General features: G+C 44.9%; 1 protein-coding gene across 2 annotated transcripts in view; it reads right to left on the minus strand.

Moving 5' to 3' along the window:
- The window catches only part of AHSA1 (activator of HSP90 ATPase activity 1), a 926,619-nt gene that overhangs the window by 400,921 nt on the left and 507,153 nt on the right, over positions 1-18,545 (minus strand). For both annotated transcript variants that reach the window (XM_044074685.1, XM_044074684.1), the window contains one exon: positions 557-658. In XM_044074685.1, coding sequence (XP_043930620.1) covers positions 557-658 — 102 coding nt within the window. The remainder of the gene's footprint in view (positions 1-556; positions 659-18,545) is intronic.

The following is an 18,545-nucleotide window of genomic DNA, read 5'->3' on the forward strand; positions in this document are numbered from 1 at the left end:
CACAGCAGGGATAACCCACAGGTGATGACTGCAACAGTAAAACAAGAAAAACATCTAAAGTTCTTACTGCTCAAGACTACAGAATCCTCTGTCTTATCAGTCTGGTGGCAAACGAGAACTGGGGAGTTAGAGGCAATGTAGTGCATTATGGGAAGAGGGAGGAGCTCACAAATAGGATCCAAAGTCTGGAATATGTGTATCAGATCAGTAACCAATCAGTGAGGAAGAATGAAAAGGACATCAGATTCATCCTTACTTTGTGAAATTGCGCTACAAGCATCACGTGAAAGGTGCACTACTAATGCATTTGTAACACTTCAAATCTTTATCAAGCATAAATATTAATACCCCAGTTACACTCCTAAATATGCCCCAATCTCATTTCAGTTTCTACTGGAACTTGCTGATTAACATTTCTGCAAGCAGTAGTATGTCAAAAGGCACTCCAAGATTTAAAGCTAACAGAATATCTGTTCAATAAAAAAAAAGCTGCAGCATACAAAACGTGAATAATGCTGCAGTAAAGATGCCTATCTTTGCTGTCAAGCTTTCTTACCAGCTCAAGAAATTCGCCAACGACAGACCCATCCAGTAATCGAAATTTTCCACCTTTGTCTGGTTCTACAACTGCAGGAGCATGTGTAAACCCTTGCACCAACTACAAAAATAAATGAAAAAGTCAAAATTAAGCTTCCACAATTTACATTGGTTATCTCCCATTTTGGGCACCATGTGCATTTTTAAGCATAGCATATTTTCATACAACGCATCTTCAAGTATCTTACTTTATAATTATGTTCTACTGGCAACACATCTTACAAAATGTGTACGCTAACATTTTAAAAGTACCTGCCCTCATTGCATTTTGAGGCAGACATCAGTGTCACAAGATCTCACACTGTGAGGGAGCAAGCATTACAAGAAAATAGAAGTTCTGTACTTACCATAACTTGGCATCGGTGTTGTCCAGTTTCTTTCTTCCTCACTTCTGAGTGGAGGATCAGACATCGAATTAATTTGGGTGTTTTTACAAGACTATGATCAAAGCCTCAAAGCTCCTCCCTCTCCTGTAATGCCTCACATTTGTCTAACCGTCAGATCGACTTTGCTGCCTTGTGAACAATTTACCAAAAGGGTAAACACCTATTCTTTAAAGTTAATCTAACAAAAAAGGTAGCCATATTCTGGAGCTCAAACTAAGAACCTATGAATTCGAGTTGCTCTAGGTGACTCGGAGCCATTAGGATGGGGGAGGGATGGGAGGGATGTGAGGAAAAATTAAACTGGACAACACAGATGCCAAGTTATGGTAAGTACACAACTTCTAATCTGATGTCCATTTCATTCTTCCTCACTTCTGGGTCGAGTCCCCACCTATGTAGTTCCCTGGGTGGCCCTCATGAAAGGGATATGACGCAGCACCGTGGAGTCAAAGGATGCCCTACACCTCTAGAAACTTTATCTAACAGAGTGAAACACAAAGGTATGATGCTTACACCAAGCTGCTGCAGCACAAACTTCATCAATAAAAGTTCTAGAAGATGATGAGGCCACAGACGTCGCAGAATACGTTTTTGGAGAATGGGCAGCTGCATGCAGTTTGAAGAATAAATAGTAAAAATGCAATTCATAATCCACTTAGAGTTATCTTTAACACTGCATGGCCCGGGCGACTGGGTAAAAAGGATATGAACTGCTCCAGTTTTCAAGGTTTCTTTGCCCTGTGCAAACAGAAATGCAGTAGCTCAAGAACATCAAGGAAATGCAACATGTATTAGCCCTTGCTGGAATGGTTTGGGAAGAAAATTGGTAATTGGATAGTCTGTTTGATACTAGTCTCCGAAGCCACTTTAGGCATAAAGGAAGGGTTAGTTCTTAAAGATATCCTATCTTTATGAAAAATAATGTATGGAGACTTGGAGAACAAGGCCTGCAATTCAATTAACCTTTCTGGAGGTTATCGCTACAAGAAAGGCTGTTTTCAAAGACAAAAATGTTATACTGCAAAAATTGGCTGGTTCGAAAGGTTTCCAAGTGAAACATTGGAGGACAATAGTCAGGTCCCACAGAGAAGGATCTTTGACTGGTGGCCTAAGTAAAAATACTCCGTTCAGAAAAAGCTTTACATAATTTGGATGAAAAGGTAGAATCTCTTCCAATGTGAAAATTCGATACTGCTGCCAGTTGCGACTTTAAAGTAGAGAAACTAGCTCCATCCTGGAAAGGTGAAGCTAGCAAAAGGAATATGCCGATATAGAAGCTGAAAAAAGATCAATATCTTGGTTTGGAGGCCCAAATCAAGAATCTTTTCTATTTACTACTGTAGACCTTTTTTGTGGATGGTTTCCAAGAGGTAAGAATGTGCGAGGCTAGCCTCAACTTTGAGAATCATGAGAAGTGGGGAAACCATGCATTAACTGAAGAGGACACAGACTTGGGGGGGGGGGGGGATGTCTGATATTCTGATGGGCGAGAGATCCGATCCTGACAGGGATCCAATATCCAAGGGTGGAATACTTCAGAGGAGACTGCAAAAAGGGGGAACCAAACCTGACGAGGCCAGAAAGGGGCAATAAGAATTACTGAGGTCTTCATTCAGCTTCTTGTAGAACTTCTGGGATCAGAGGTATTGAAGGATAAGCATATAGAAGACCAGAGGGCCAATCGTGGATTAGAGCATCCCTTGGGGACTACCTGACTGGGAGGGATCAGAGCAAAATACCTGTTGCACTTGTTTAGGGGAGAAGCAAAAAAACTGCAGCAAGGCTGGCCCCATTGGCTGAAAATCTGGTTTGCTACCAAGCGACTGAGGGGCCACATGTGCAGGGTCAGGATGGACCTGCTGAGTTATCTGCTAGTACTTTGGTCTCTCCAGGAATGCGTGTTGCAAGAAGAAAATGTTTTGAAGAGATCGCCCATTCCCGTACTGTCATGACCTCTCTGCACAAAAGGGTACGGATGGCTTCCCCCCTGTTTGCTGATGTACCAGACAACTGACATCTTGTATGTATGAAGTGATACTGTCCCCATAGGGAGGCAGTCATGGAAGGCTTGCAACATCAGGAGAACTGCTCTCATATCTAGGATATTTATGTGCAATTTGGTCTCTACCAGGGACCACGTGGCTTGGACTATTCTTCCTTGATAATGCCCCCCACCCCAACAGGGAAGCGTCTGTGGTCACTGTGGTTGTGGGAAGGGGAAGCAAAAAGGGTCTGCCTAGAAAAAGATCGTCCAATAGCATCCACCACTGGAGATAGCATTTGCAAACGGGAGTTGTTCTGATAGGAAATAACAGGTAAAACAGGATGGACGACTGAACTGGAAGGGTCCACTGCAGCACTTGCATGAAGAACCTCACTGAGGGTACTAGAAGTACTGCTGCTAACATTGAACCTAGTGCTCACAGAATTAGTCGTGCAGGAGGAGCTGGTATATCCAAAAGTGTCTGTACTTGTTGCCTCAAAGATATAACCAGTTGTTAATGCAGCACTGCTGTTTGTGATATTGTGCCTAATCCCATTCCTATGAATTCCAGGTCTTGCGCAGGAGTCCAGTTGGACTTCCCCAGCTTTATCGTGACTAACAACTGGTTGAAGGCTTGCATAATATACTCCATGGCCTGGAAAATATTATGCTTTGTTGGTGCCGTAAGAAGCCAATCGTCCAAATACGGAACCACTTGGAATCCTTGCAGTCTCAGGTGAACTGCTACCACTGCCATACACTTGAACACCTGTGTGTGTGTGTGCGTGTGTGTGTGTGTGTGTGTGTGTGTGTGTGTGTGTGTGTGTGGGGGGGGGGCTGGGGTGAGGCCAGAGGGCAAGGCTTTGAAATAACTGGCTCCCAGCCAGAAGCGAAGATGTCTCCTGGAACGTCTGTCTATTTTGATATGAAAGTAAGTGCCATGGAGATCAAAAGAGTACATCCATTCGTCCTTGTGCAGAAGCTGCAAGGTGGACTGGACCATGACCATCTGAAGCTTTGACTTCTTGACATACATATTTTAGTTTGCTTAGCTCCAATATCGGTCGTAGGTCCCTTGTCTTTTTTGGCAAGAAAAAAGTGCAAATAAGTTTGCCCCTTGCTGTTCTGTTGGGACCTTTTGGATGGCTCTGTTTTCTAGAAATTTTTGAACTTCTCAAAAGGTGAGCTCCTTCTGACGGGGTGGTACGTCGGTGAGATTCCTCCTGGGACTTGAAGGTGGAAGAAAAAAGGGAATGCAGTAACCGCTTGATATTAATGGATATTATGATTACCACCCAGAGGTTGTTAGATTTGTCCAGGCGTTAGAGTGCAATGACAGACAGCCCCGGACTGCCTCCAGAGCAGGACAGTCGGGCAACACTTTAGAAGCACTGACGGGGCGTGTCAAGAGAAGGGATCTCTTAAGCCATGGTTTTGCATACCCCCTCGGCCTCAAGGATGATGCCTTGCATTAAACCCTCTTCCTCTGTAAGAGGATTCTTGAGGATCCTGGAAAAAAACCTTGAGATTTTCTGAACCAAAACATTAGCCCCTTGTTGGTTTCTCGAGAAGGTCCTTTGAGGGGTAGAAAATTTGATTCCTACGGCAGACAGGGTCTTCCCCTCCTGGTCGCTGTGGGCAAATGTTCTTGACAGATGGCCCAAACAAAGGAGAAGCCAAAGGGGACATTAGTGAAAGATGCCTTAAAAGGTTCCACAAACCTGCACGGCCTCAACTAAGCATGTCTCCTCAAAGCTAAGCTTGATCCAGCTGCTCTAGAGGTGCCCTCTGCAGCACAAGATTAACCTCATTGAGGAATTAGCTAAGGAAGACAGAGTAGCTAAATGGGGAAGACACCTTCTTGAAGTCCTCCTCAGGCAAGGTCTCTAAAGTTAGCTCCTTGACCAAATCTCTTTGGAGGTGAGTAAAATAGGCCAGGTAGTTAATGTCCAAAAGTGGCCGAGGTGTAGACATGCTTCCCATGTCTGTCCAAAGTCTGGGACTCCCTGTTCAGGGGATGTACTGTGGAGCTCTGCTTAGCCAGCTCCTTTTGGTGACTGCCATCAACCTCAACAGCATCAACGGGCACACCCTTACTTCAATGCCGTCTGTCAATAGTTGGGCTGAGATCTGTCTACACATTTGGAAACGGGCTCCACTGTGTTGGGTTCATTCCATGCCCGGTGAGAAATTAGATCAGTAAGTTCATCTGAAGGAGGGGGTTGGTTTTGGTAACCCAAGACGTAGATGGGTCCACCCCAAATGCCACCAGAAATACAGACACCTGAGAAGAGGGAGGCTGGGAGAAAGTATAGTTGTGTACACTTACCATTAATGTAGATGTTAGAGTGTATTCACTGTTGCAGTCATTACATTTGTGTTATCTGCTTGCAGGTAGCCCTCAGTCGGCCTGATTAACAAAGTCTTGGGTCCTGCGTCGGTTGCTGTCCCTTCTTCCATGACGTCAAGTCGTCAGGGGTATAAAACATGCAGCCGATGCCATTACATCAGTTTTTCTTGCTCCAGATGTCAGGTGCCCCCCTAATGGGAAGCAATTAAATATAAAAGCACAAAGATATACCGCCAACAAAAAAGCAAATACACCAAAAAGGCTTTTAAGCATAGTAAAGTAAAGTAGAGGTATAGCCAAAAGACGTTGGGGGCTGGAGGGAGGGTAACCAGGACTGCAACAGTGAATACACTATCATCTACATTTATGGTAAATGTACACAACTGTACTATGTTCTTCGTGTTTCACTGTTGCAGTCATTACATTTGGGTAGATTCCCAAAGCTATGGTTGGGATGAGGAATTTAGATAGCATTAGGGCCAGCTATAAGGCCCTGCAAGACTGCACTGGCAAAGCCAGCTCTGGATTTAGAGAAAATTGGCAAATGATAATGCTTGGTGAAAGTATGTACAGAACTCCAGGTAGCAGCTTCTAGGATGGCCCTGGTAGGGACGTCTCAGAGAAAGGCTGTAGAGGTAGATGCAGCCCTGGTGGACTGAGGTTTTCATGGTGCTTATAGCAGAAATGAATGCAATGGCTTATTCATTTGGAAATGGTTTGCTTTGAAATAACCTTCCCCTCTTCCCCTGCAGTAAAATTTCCTTTGAGGTTTAGTCCTGTCCAAGTAGAATCTAAGTTGTCTGTGCACATCTAAGGAAAGCAGGTTGGCAAATGAATGGACTGATTAAGAGCCACACTGGGAGATCACCTTGGGCATGAAGGATGGATTGGTTCTGAGGGACACCCTGTTCACATGAAAGATGATGAAAGGCTCCACTGCCATAAGGGCCTTTAATTCAGACATCCTTCTAGCTGAAGTGATTGCTAAAAGGAAAGCGGTTTTCCAAGAAAGAAATTTTAAGTCTGCAGTAGCAGCTGGCTCGAAATGAGGTAGAGTGAGTTCACCAAGACAAAGTTAAGGTCCCAGGCTGGGGTTGGAGCTCTCCTGGATGGTCTCAAATTTTTAGCACCTCTGAGGAACTGCTTGAGCAGTGGATGAGAGAAGAGGGGAGGTTCTGTGTTATAATGAGCTGAAATGGCTCAGGCATGGATTTTAATGGAGGAAAAAGACAGGCCCTTGTGAAGCATCTCAGTTTAAGTATTGTAAAATCTGAGGTAAATTGGGCGCTGCTGTGCTCATCCCTTGAGATTGGATCCAGGCACAAAATCCTTTCCATCTTTCAGCATAAGATTTTCTAGTACTAGGCCTCCTTGCTTCTAAAATGATATCCATCACAGGTTTGCTGAGGGATGGTAAAGGAGAGATTAAGTAATTAGCCAGGCTGCAAGGTTCAGTGTTAGAAGCTGAGGGTGGAGAATCTGGTTCTCCTGCTGAGACAGCAGAGAAGGAGTTTGAGGCAGGTGCCATGGAGATAAGTGACACACTGGGCAGGAGGGGGTACCAATGTTGGCGCGGCCAGTCTGGAGCAATCAAAATCATCCTTAGTTTGTCTTGTTTGATTTTTAGTAGTACTTTGGAGAGCAGAGGCAGAAGAGGGAAGGCATAGACTGATAGGTTTTCACAGCTGAAGGACAGGGCATCCACTTTCCAGGCTTGTTTGTGGGGAGTCCTTGTGCAAAATCTGTCTAACTGGTTGTTCTGGGGAGAGGCAAACAGGTCTGTATCTGGGCTCCCCATTTGCTTGTCAACATGCTGAAAATCCTTGGTTGCAGTTTCCACTCATGTGGGTCCATGAGGTTTCTGCTTAGGCCGTCTGCCAGTGTACTTAATTTTCCTGGCAAGAATTGAGCTTGTAGGTGCACTTGGTAGCTCAAGGCTGTGTTCCACAATACCATGGCTAGTCTGCAGAGGGGGTAAGAATGAGTACACCCCTGCTTGTTTATGTACCACATAACAGTGGTGTTGTCTATCTTTACCATTATTTGTCCTGGAAAAATGTGGTTCCCGACGGCTGTCAGAGCATTCTGTACAACTAACATTTCTTTTTGATTGATACGCAGGTGCATTTGACTTGGGTTCCATTTGCCCTGAATGCACTTCCCTGCCAGGAGAGCCCCACATGCATAGTCTGATGAGTCTGTTGTTAGGGTTTGGGCAGCAGGGGGTGGTGTGAAAGGTAGTCCCTTGTTTTGGTGGCAGGCCTCTGCCCAAAGGAACTCTAGGCGTAGGCAAGGTATGATAGGAATCATTGTTTCCAGGTCTTGAGAATGTTGACACCATAGGCTTTTTAGATACCACTGTAGTTTCCTCATATGCAGTCTTGCATATGGAATTAGAAGAATGCAGGAGGCCATGAACCCCAAGGCTTGTAGTATTTGTCTTGCAGATAAGAGTTTTTCTGGCCACTTGTTTGAAGTAGTTTGTCAAATGAATTTGTTTCTCTGGCGTGAGGTAAGCCATCTGGGAAGTTGCACTCAAGCTTGCTCCCAGGAAATTAATTTGTTGACAGGGTACCAGGTGTAATTTCTTTTCGTTTATGGTGTACCCCAGACAAGTCAGAAACCTTTGTAAAAAGGGCAGATGATTCAAAAGTATATCCTGGCTTTCTGCCGGAATTAGACAATCGTCCAGGTATGGGCATATTTGAATATTTCTTTGCCTGCAAAATGCAATAACTGGAGCTAGGCACTTTGTGAATACCCTGGGCGCAGTAGATATGCCAAATGGCAGTGCAGAGAACTGACAGTGCATGTAGCCTGCTTTGAAGCGTAGGTATCTTCTGTAAGATTCCCCGATTGGGATGTGCAAGTATGCTTCTTTTAAATCTAGTGTTGCCAACCAGGCATCTTTGCCTAGCATAGGAAGTAATTGGTGAAGAGTCAGCATCTTGAATTTTGGAATCTCCAAAAAAGTGTTTAGAGTAGACAGGTCCAGGATAGGATGCCATGAATGGTCTTTTCTGGGTACCAGGAAAAGTTTCGAGTAAAAACCTTGTCCCTTTTCCTCTTCTGGTACCAGTTGAATAGCCCCCATGCTTGAGACAAAGTACTTGTTTTTGGGCCTCTGCCCACTGATTTGGGGGTAGGTCCGGCCACCCGCTTTGTGTTGGCAACGTGTGGAAGTGAAATCTGTATCCCTGGGACACTATTTAAAACCCATTTGTCCTGGGTAATGAGTTCCCAATTCTTTGCATGAAGAGTAATCTTTCCCCCAAAGGGGCAGTCAGTTGATAAGTGCTTGGAAATTTTAAAAGGAAGTCACTGAGACAGTTTACCATGGGGGGGCGGGTCTTATTCCCAGATTTGGAAGTGGAGGCCCCCCACTGCTTAGTTCTGTGTGCCCCCTGGGACTGACCCCAGGGGTTTTTGCAGTTCCTGGGTTTGGCTTGAGAAGACCTGGAAAGGACCAATTCTTAGAAGGCCAGTGCCTACTAAATCTAGGAGGCTGACCTTGTAAAAAATCTTTTAACAGTTTGCATAGATTTAGCTTTATCTTCCATCTTTTTAAGAACTTCCTCAGCCTTGTTGCCAAACAGGCGGTCCTGATTTAAAGAAGCATCCAACAATTTAGCTTTAACATAAATCAGGCAAAGATTGCTCCTTAAGCCAAGCATGCCTTCTGAGCACAGATCCAGTAACAGCAGCCCTGCAAGAGGCCTCTTAATGAATCAAAACCACATTGCAAAGTAAGTTTTCCAACTTGTTCAGCAGAATGCATTAAATCCTGTAATTCTTTATTTTCCACACAGTCAGGAATCATCATCATTTTCTGTTTAAGCAGTCCAATAACATGTTGCTGATACTTTAACATATGAAACTGGAAGCCCTCGTGGCCAAGGCTGCAGAAGTGTAAACCTTCTTACCCCCATCTATCCAGCGCCCTGGAGTCTCCATCAGAAGGGGTAGGATTTTTAGCAGTAAAAGCCTTAATGCCCTTGGGCTCCTGTGAAATAGTCTCTGGATCTGCAATAGGATTTCTAAAAAGGAACTTGTGGGACTCCGGGATCCTGTAGTATCAGTCAAGTTTTCTGGGAGCAGGAGGCGGGGAATCAGGGGCCAAACTAGATTCCGAAAAAGCATCAACAATGTCTAGTACAGTAGGAATAGCTAAAGGCCTATGCTGAGGTAGTAGAAGGAAATTTCTAAGCCTCTTTTTTGAATCAGAAGAATCATGGCTTTCCCAATGGAAATGCTCCCTTAGAGTATGTAAGGTTTCCCCAAAAGAATCATAATCAACTTCAATCCTAGGCCTCTTAGAAGGGGGGGGGGGATTGGCTACCCCTGATTAGAGTTATTAGATAGTCAGCCATTCTTATTTGTTTTTTAGGCATAGAGGCCTGAGCATGTGGCCTAGGCGTCGGTTTTTTTAGGCATGGATCGAGATTTAGGCCTAAGTAAAGGAGGCATTGGTTTAATATGCAAGTCCGTAGGCCTGAATACACCCTCAGAAGCTGGTGCCTGCACAGCGGCTCTGGAACCAAGGGTAGAGACATCCATGGGTTCCATAGTTGAAGCATCTCGTGGAATACCAGACTCCGAATGGGTCTCAGTAGAGGCCTGTGAATCAGAAGTAGCAGGTATCAGGGGCTGCGAAAGCGCCTCACTGAGTACCGGCGAACTGGTGACTGGCTAAGAAGCGTTGTCGGCAGTTTTGGACCTTGGTGGCCTGTCTCTGTCTTTATCTTTGTGTTTTTTCGGAATCCCGGTAGTCGGATGGCTAACAGATGACATTTCTAGATAATTAAACAGAACCGAAATATTTAATGGCGAAAATATACAGACGACGGATAGTGCGCTGATTAAACAAAGCACAAAACCGACAGCAAGGTACGTTGTGTTCAGGGCCTGGGCAAGGAATACAGTACAAATGAAAATCTTTGAGGTATTTGCTTTCCACAAGTAATGCAATTATTAACTTTTACAGACATCGGTAAGGAGCAAGAAAACGTTTCCATAACGGGGTACTTAGCTTTAGTTGAAGACTTTCATTCTGAAACTTGAAAATGAAAATTTCAGGAGTTGGACGACTGGCACTTGCGAACTGCTTCTACTTCGGGCACAGCATGGCAAGAAAGACTGATGTAATGGTGTCGGCTGCATGTTTTATACCCCTGACAACCTGATGTCATGGAAGAAGGGACAGCAACTGACACAGGACGCAAGACTCAATCAGGCTGACTGAGGGCTACTGCAAGCAGATAACCCAAATGTAATGACTGCAACAAAACATCTGCTTTTAGCAGTTTCAGAAGAACGAGAATTCACTTATCTTTCCCACTGAGAAAACGCATCAGAGCCAAGGACCATGCATCTGCAGAATGGCAGCAAACAAGATCGGTGGGTTAGACAAGCGTGAGGCATTATGGAAGATGAAGGAGCTTAAGGCTCAGATCATAGTCTTGTAAAGTGGCCAAATTGGATCCAATGCCAGATCCTAGACCCAGAAGTGAGGAAGAATGAAATGGACATCAGATCTACAGTTGTGCAAGTACACATATCATAAAAGCAAATGTTGACATAGATCCCTGTTGCAACTGCTTAAGTTATAGACTCACAAGTGTCTACTAGGCTGACAACCACAAAGATCTTAAGCCTAACCATGCATCACAAATTTCTGGCAAGTTCTGGTACTCTTAAGTGTAAGCACAGGCTTGGGAGACGTAACATTTACAAGCAGAGGCCTGGTAGATGAACAACTTGCAGGCTGCCTTTGTCCATTAGACATAGGTGCCAAAACCAGGGATGAATTTCCTGTTCCCCATTCAATTGTCCAAGATGCACTTGGATTAGGTTAGGGAGTAACTCTGCTTCACATGGATGGGGAGCCTGTTCCAGAGAAGGAGAAGTCTCTGGGATGGATGTTTGTCCCACCAGCACATCCTATTTATGTCACAGGCAAGGTTTAGTCTTTAGAATGGGTAATTCTGGTGCTATTTGTTCTGTGGATATAGAGGAGGTACATCAAAGTGGGGTCTGACCATGCCTTGTGCACCAGGCACAGATATCCTGTAGAAGACGGAATACAGGGATAGGGCCTTGAAGCAGTCTGCACAGGACATGTTACTTATACCCTGTATTCTTCTAGTGAGGAACCTCTGTGGATGTTCCAGCTGTTGGATATGTCTGACTACATACATATCAAAAGGGGCACTGCACTGTGATAGGTCTGATGAATGCCAAATACAGTGGAACATCGACTTCCGTGGACCTACAGGCCATACTTTTGTTTAAGAAGCACAACAGAAAATAATTTTCTCACTACTGCAGACACGTTATAATCGGGAGCTAGATTACTGTCTGTATATGTCCCCAAGTACCTGACTATTGGGTCAACTCTTAGGGGTATGTTGTCAATGACCGTTACCAAGGTGGATGACTTCCTGCAGGATGCTATTATGCACCTCATAGCATTTAATTTTAGTCCATGGCTCTGATGCCAGTTGTCTGTTTCAGTCCTTCCTGGAGAGCATCTGTGTTGGAGGATTCGAGGGCAGCTCAATCTGCAAATTTAGCCAGCCAGAGGCCACTGACATTGCCCCTGACTTCAGAGAACTAGATGCCAAAAAGCATCCGTTCCAGGACCGATCCCTGAGGGACTCTGCTTGTAAATGGCCTCTTTGTAGAGGTGTATTCTCCAGGTCTAACTTCCTGAGTCCCGTCTGTGAGCCAGCTGGCTATTCATCAGGTGACATAAGGGTTTATACACAAACTCTTCAGTTTGTCAACTATGCCCAAGTGGGATATTATGTCAAATGCCTTGACCAGGCAAGGGAGGCAGGGTGAACCATGTCCTTTGAGAAGGTCACCAAAGAAATGAGGAGTCGTCCACTAGGTTGGGTGGCCATGACCTTCCCTTGATTAAATCAAATTGTGTTGGGTCCAGTGTCTGGAGGTTTCCTATGTTCATTCAGAAGTTTTGTACTTATCATAACTTTGCATCGGTGTTGTCCAGTTTCATCCATCCTCACTTCTGGGTCTAGGATCGGATCTGATCCGGACACTTCTACAAGACTATAATCAGAGCCTCAAGCTCCTCGCTCTCCAACAATGCCTCCTGCCTGCTCTAACCCTCAGAGTTTGCTGCCTTATGAACAGTTTATCAAAAGGGTAAATGCCTATCCTCATAAAGGTAATACACAAAGAGAAAATAACCAGTCTGGACCTCAAACTAGGAACCTATGGGTTCCGGAGTTCCTCTAGATATCTCCAAGCTATTAGGATGGGGACAGATGGGAGCCCGTGAGGAAGAATGAAACTGGACAAGAGATGTCAAGTTATGGTAAGTACACAACTTCTAAATCTGATGTTGTATTTCATTCTTACTCACTTCTGGGTCACAGTTCTCAGCTACATAGTTCCCTGGGTGGACCTAATGAAGGATATACCACAGCACCATGGAGCCAAAGGATACTCTACTTCTGGAAACTATATTTAACTTCTAGTGAGACAAAGATATGATGTCTGGACCAAGTTGTTGCAGCACAAATTTCATCAACAGAAGTTCTGGCAAAGAAGGCAGATGAAGTGGCCATAAGCCTCAATGAATGTTCTTTTGGAGGGTGGGGCAGCTGCATACTGTTTAAATAAATGGTAGAAATGCAATTCATAATTCATTTAGAGAGAATAATCAACACTACTTGGCCTAAGCTATTAGATAAAAAGGATAAACTGCTCAGACTTTCAATGTTTCTTTCTCCTGTGCAAACAGAAACGCAGTTGCCTATAAACATCAGTGGAGATGCAACATGTATTCACCTTTGCTGGAATGGTTTAGGAAGACAAGTGGTAACTGGACAGTCTGGTAGATAATTCGTCTCTGTAGCTATTTTAGGCATGAAGGATTTCTTAACTATACCCTAAAGTACGGTGACTTGGAGGACAAGGTCTGCGATTCAGATAGCTTTTCTTGGAGAACCCTGTAAAAAAGGTTTTTCCAATACCACAAGAATCAGCTGATTTGAAAGGTTTTGAGTGAGACCTTGGAGGACAATAGGCCCCAGGAACGAGGGTCTTTAACTGGTAGCTTAAGAAAGACTTTTCATAAAAGCTGTACATAGCTTGGATGAAAAGGTAGACTATTCCAATGTGAAAATTCAAAACTGCTGCCAGTTGCAACTTTACAGCAGAGAAAGTAGCTCCATCCTGGAAAAGTAAAGCTAAAAAAAGGAGCATGTCTGATATGGATGCTGAAAAGGGATCAATATCTTGTTTGGAGGCCCAAATCAAGAATCTTTTCCACTTGCTACTTGGATGGCGTTTTGATGGGTGAAAGATCAGATCCTGACAGGGATCCAATATCCAAGGGGATACTTCAGATGAGACCGTAGAAAGGGGAACCAAACCAGATGAGGCCAGATGGGGCAATGAGAATTGGTGAGGTCTTTAATCTGTTCGCTTTCTGTACAACTCTTGGGATCAAGGGTATTGGATGGGAAGCATATAGGACACCCAAAGGCCAATCATGGACTAGTGTGTTCCTCAGGGTCTTGCCAACTGGAGGGATCAGAGCAAAATACCTGCTACACTTGTTTAGGGGAGAGGCAAACACATCATAGCAAGGTTGGCCCTACAGGTTGAAAATCTGGTTTACTACTAATTGAGGGACGACTCCTGCGGGCTTAGAATGGACCTGCTGAGGTTGTCTGCTAGTATGTTGGACTCTCTGGGAATGTGCATTGCAAGAAGAAAGCGGTTTGAAGAGATTGCACATTTCCACAGACTCATTGCCTCTCTGCACAAGGGATATGAAGCAGTTTCCCTCTGTTTGTTGATGTACCAGACAGACCATTGACATATTGTCTGTATGAACTGCTATCGTCACCAGAGGGAGGCAGTCACGGAAGGCTTGCAACGTCAGGAGAACTGCTCTCATGTCTAGGACACTGATATGCAATTTGGTCTGACGGGACCATGTGCATTGGACCATTCTTCCCAGATAATGTCCTCCACCCTGACAAGGAAGCGTCCGTGGTACCTTTGGCTGTGGGAGGAGGAAGCAAAAAAGATCTGCTTAGATTTAGGTTGTTCCATAGTATCCACCACTGGAGATGGCATTTGAAAACTAGGGTTTGCTCGACAAGGACTGATAAAAGGATGGAACAGAATGGACCACTGAACCGCAAGGGTCCATTGCAGTACTTGCATGAAGAATCTCTGAAGAACCTCACTACGTGCAATACTGGGTCGAAAGGAGGAGATACCAAAGAGGTGGAGGGTTGGAAACCAAATGCATCCAGATACACAGACTTGTCTTCAGAAGGGGCAAGGGAATTCCAGTCACTCCTCTAAGGATTTCTAAGGTGCCTGAAAAAGAGACATCTTCAGAGAGGGACTGTGGGAACACTTCTGAGTCATCCAAGTCTGTGCCTGATGTCAAGTACTTAGGGGAGTCCACATGCTTCCTCTTGCAAGTACTCTTTTGAGAGACCTCCTCAGTGGGGTGCTCAGAGGTGGTTTCAGACTAGGCGGGATCGCAAAATGGGGCGTCCTGGAGCATGGGTTCCCTACACTTGAGGCAGAGAGGAGGTTCAGAGGCGGACACTGGCACAGAGAGCAATGGAGCCAAGGGTGGAGCTGTCTCAGCAGACAGCATGCTCCTTATCACCTTGAAGGTGCCACAAGGTCCCGACCCAAAGAATCTCCGGCTCTGAAGAAGCAGGAGACTTCCTCCGAACCAAGGGTGACGGCTCTGAGGCCAATGTAGGAGCTGAGCTGACCTGTGCTGAAGCTCCGAGAGGGAGAGTAGGATCGGACAAGGGTCTGATACTGCTCCCCCCTCGGAGCCGATGTGGGAGCATCTGTCCCCAGATCCCTCAATAGGAGGTATCCAGGAGATTGAAGCGGTGGTCAGAACTGAAAGACTAGAGGAGGTTACTAGAACAAACAGCTCCACCACTACGACTTCCACACACTCCGGGTCTGAACTCAGAAGAGTCTGAGGAGGAATCAAGACCGGAGGTGTTTGGGCTGTCAGCACCACTTCCGTCTGGGATGGGCCCAAAAGTATTTTGGCTAGTGCTGGTGTCCTAAGAAGCCTCTACCACCCTCTCCACATCATCTGAAAGGCTCTTGGATGACCGAGAGAAGTGTTGAAGACCGGTGACTGCCCGCCACAGATTGCAATAAAGGAGACACCGGTTCCAAGGCACACCTGGAACACTTATAGGACCTTACTGGCTCCAAAGATACAGATGGAGTCGTAGGTGTAGATGTCTTGTTGGAACCGAAAGTCGGGTCCGACTTAGCTTGTGGTTTAGCCTTGTCCTTATATGGGTCCGAACTCTGAGCCGAAGAGGATGAAGGCTTGACTTTATCCAAACGTTTAGCTGGCTGAGTCCCCTCCACGGCAATATCAAAGGGGCTCTTCAGCAAACCTCGCAAGCTTAGTTTGTTTCTTCTCTCATGCAGGACTGGTGAACTAAAGGCATGACAGATAGAACATGAGTCCTGCAGGTGAAGAGGTCCTAAATAATATACACAACTCGTGTGTTCATCCGTAAGGGACATCTTTTGGCAACACGAGTCGAATGTTTTTAAACCAGAAGGTTTCGAATCCTTGGAAGTATCCCTGGACATATGAAAAACGGCACTATAAAGGCTATATACCACTAGTAAGAAGACTACGTAGCACTCTGTACAGCTAGACAAAGAAGAAAAACTATTGGCAATAACAGACAATATATACTTTTTTTTTTTAAACAGACGGAGAGGGGGGAAGGAGAAGGGGGAGAGCCTCTAAGTTAAACGACAAACTCCCACCTAAGGACAGCCTCCAACTCAAAACGGCAACTCTAACAGTTACAGGAAAGGCAAGAAGGAGAAGAACCCTCAAATTTAAATAGGTTTGAAGGAAAGGACAGGCCAGAGAGAAAAAAAAAGTTAAATTACACAACAAAAAAAGTCACTCAGACGGGAGAGGGATAGATATAAATGCGAAGGACAATTACAGATATAAAAAAAAAAACTAAGCTAAACTGGAAATATTAGCTGAAAAATATAATGGAAAGAACACTTCGCCTGAGCCAGTATCTGCAATCTCGACGCTGCAAGCGGAAAACGAGATCTGGGTAACTACCGCTAGAGGCATGCTGGGATAGGAGCTAGCCTCAAGCCAGTAAAAACTCGAGCTATAGTATACAGCCGAGTCAGAGCTGAGGATTGGCTCCGAACCAAAACAGCAAGAACGAAGGAGAGATATGGACAACATAACATCTACTGTTAGTTTGATAGGAACTGATAAAAAGGATGGAACAGGATGGACCACTGAACTGCACGGGTCCACTGCAGTACTCACATGAAGAACCTCTGAACCTCACTAAAGGTAACAGAAGTATTGCTGCTGACATCAACCATGTCTCCCCAAGACCAACAGGACAGCAGATCCAAGGAAAAAGAGCCTTTAATGTTCAACACAGTAATAGCAGAAATTCACAAAAACAAAAATCAGTTTAGCGCGCTTTCACCCAGTAAAATACTATGCTTTTTCAGAACAAAGAAGCAACCCCCATCCAGTACATTTAAATAATGCAGCACAACCATTCTCATCCATAAATCAATTAAGTGTGCATACCATCAAATAATTACCATGGAATAACCTAATTAAAAGCATAATGAAGATGAACTGCAGCTCTAGTATTCAGAAAATGCATGTTACATCCACTCTAAAATAGGTGTATTTGGTTTAAACCTTAAAATCCAGTTCATAAAAGGTCAAAACCCTACTATAACAGTAAATATCCTATTAAATAAAAATAGGAAAAATGGTTGTGTCTTTCGGCTTTTCCCGGTTAGGGGTCGCCGCAGCGGAACTCCGGTCTGCTAATGATTGGCAGTCGATTTTTCCATGCTGATTTGCCAGCCCTAACGCACAACCTTCAACGAAGGTATGCCCATTCACGCAGGTCTCCACGCAGAAGACGCTCTAGCTGAGAGTCGAACCAGTCAGCGTCTTACTGTGTGGCGACAATGCTACCGCAGCACCACCACCGCGGATTAATACATATAGGTTCATAGGTTTATACTAGGCTATCTGCCCTAAGGCATTTATAAGCCTAGCCCAAATATTTTTGGCTTACGCCACCCCTTATATGAAAAAATACTGTGCCCATTAGTTTGTTGTGCCTCTGTCCAGCAGTGACACAGAGATGATTCCCGGGATAAACCTACAATCTCCCATCCACAGGTCAAGATATCTCTTGAACAGAGCCAGCGAGGTGCTCGGCCTCACATGGATCGGGATTTTATTCCACAGCATATGGAGTCTCTGAGTGATAAATCTATCCCTCCAGCACGTCCTATTTATATCCGTGCTAAGGTTTAAATCGCTTGCTCTAGTGGTTTTGGTGGATTTGGATTTTTTGAGTTGGAGCATGTTCATTAATTCCGGGTTGGACATGGCCTTGTATGTCAGGCACATGTCACCTCTGAGCAGACGGTATGCAACTGAATAGAGCTGGAGTTTCTTCAATCTGGCAGCATATGACAGATTTTGGAGTCCCTTTATCCTTTTGGTGAGGAACTTTTGGGGTCTCTCCAATTGCTGCAGATGTCGGGTGAGATACATCCCGAATGGGGCATTGTACTCGATCATTGGTCTGATAAGTGAAGAGTACAGGGGAACAATGACTCACTAGATCTGGATGTGAATCCCTTCATGATCAGGTGGGCAATGTAGAAGGTCTTTCTAACCACTTTAGCAACGTGAGTGTCAAAAGAAAGACCACTGTCAACCTGGGTCCCCAGGTCCCTGATAACCTCTTCTGTGCTTAGTGGATTGCCACCTATATGGTAGCTTGGGGTTACCTTGTTTTTCCCGAAGGGTATGACTATACATTTTTGGCGTTTAACTTCAGGCCATGGCTCTGGCACCAGCTATCTGTTTCCGTGAGTCCCTTCTGAAGGATATCCGTGTCCGATGCACTTTCCACTATGGCGCCCAGTTTGCAGTCGTCTGCAAACTTTGTCAGCCAAAGTCCTCCCATGTTGGCCTATACTTCTGAGAAGTAGATGCCGAACAATAGGGGGCCAAGGACAGAGCCCTGTGGGACACCACTTGTGACCGGCTTGGAGTCTGACACAGCGCCAGCAACTCTAACCCTGTGGGTTCTGTCCTTAAGCCAGTTTGCAACCCATCTTGTGACATATGGGTTTACATTTAAGCTGGTAAGTT

Source organism: Protopterus annectens, chromosome 6.part0 (genome assembly GCF_019279795.1).
Source record: "Protopterus annectens isolate FY-2018-M chromosome 6.part0, PAN1.0, whole genome shotgun sequence".
In the NCBI taxonomy this organism is placed as follows: domain Eukaryota; kingdom Metazoa; phylum Chordata; order Ceratodontiformes; family Protopteridae; genus Protopterus; species Protopterus annectens.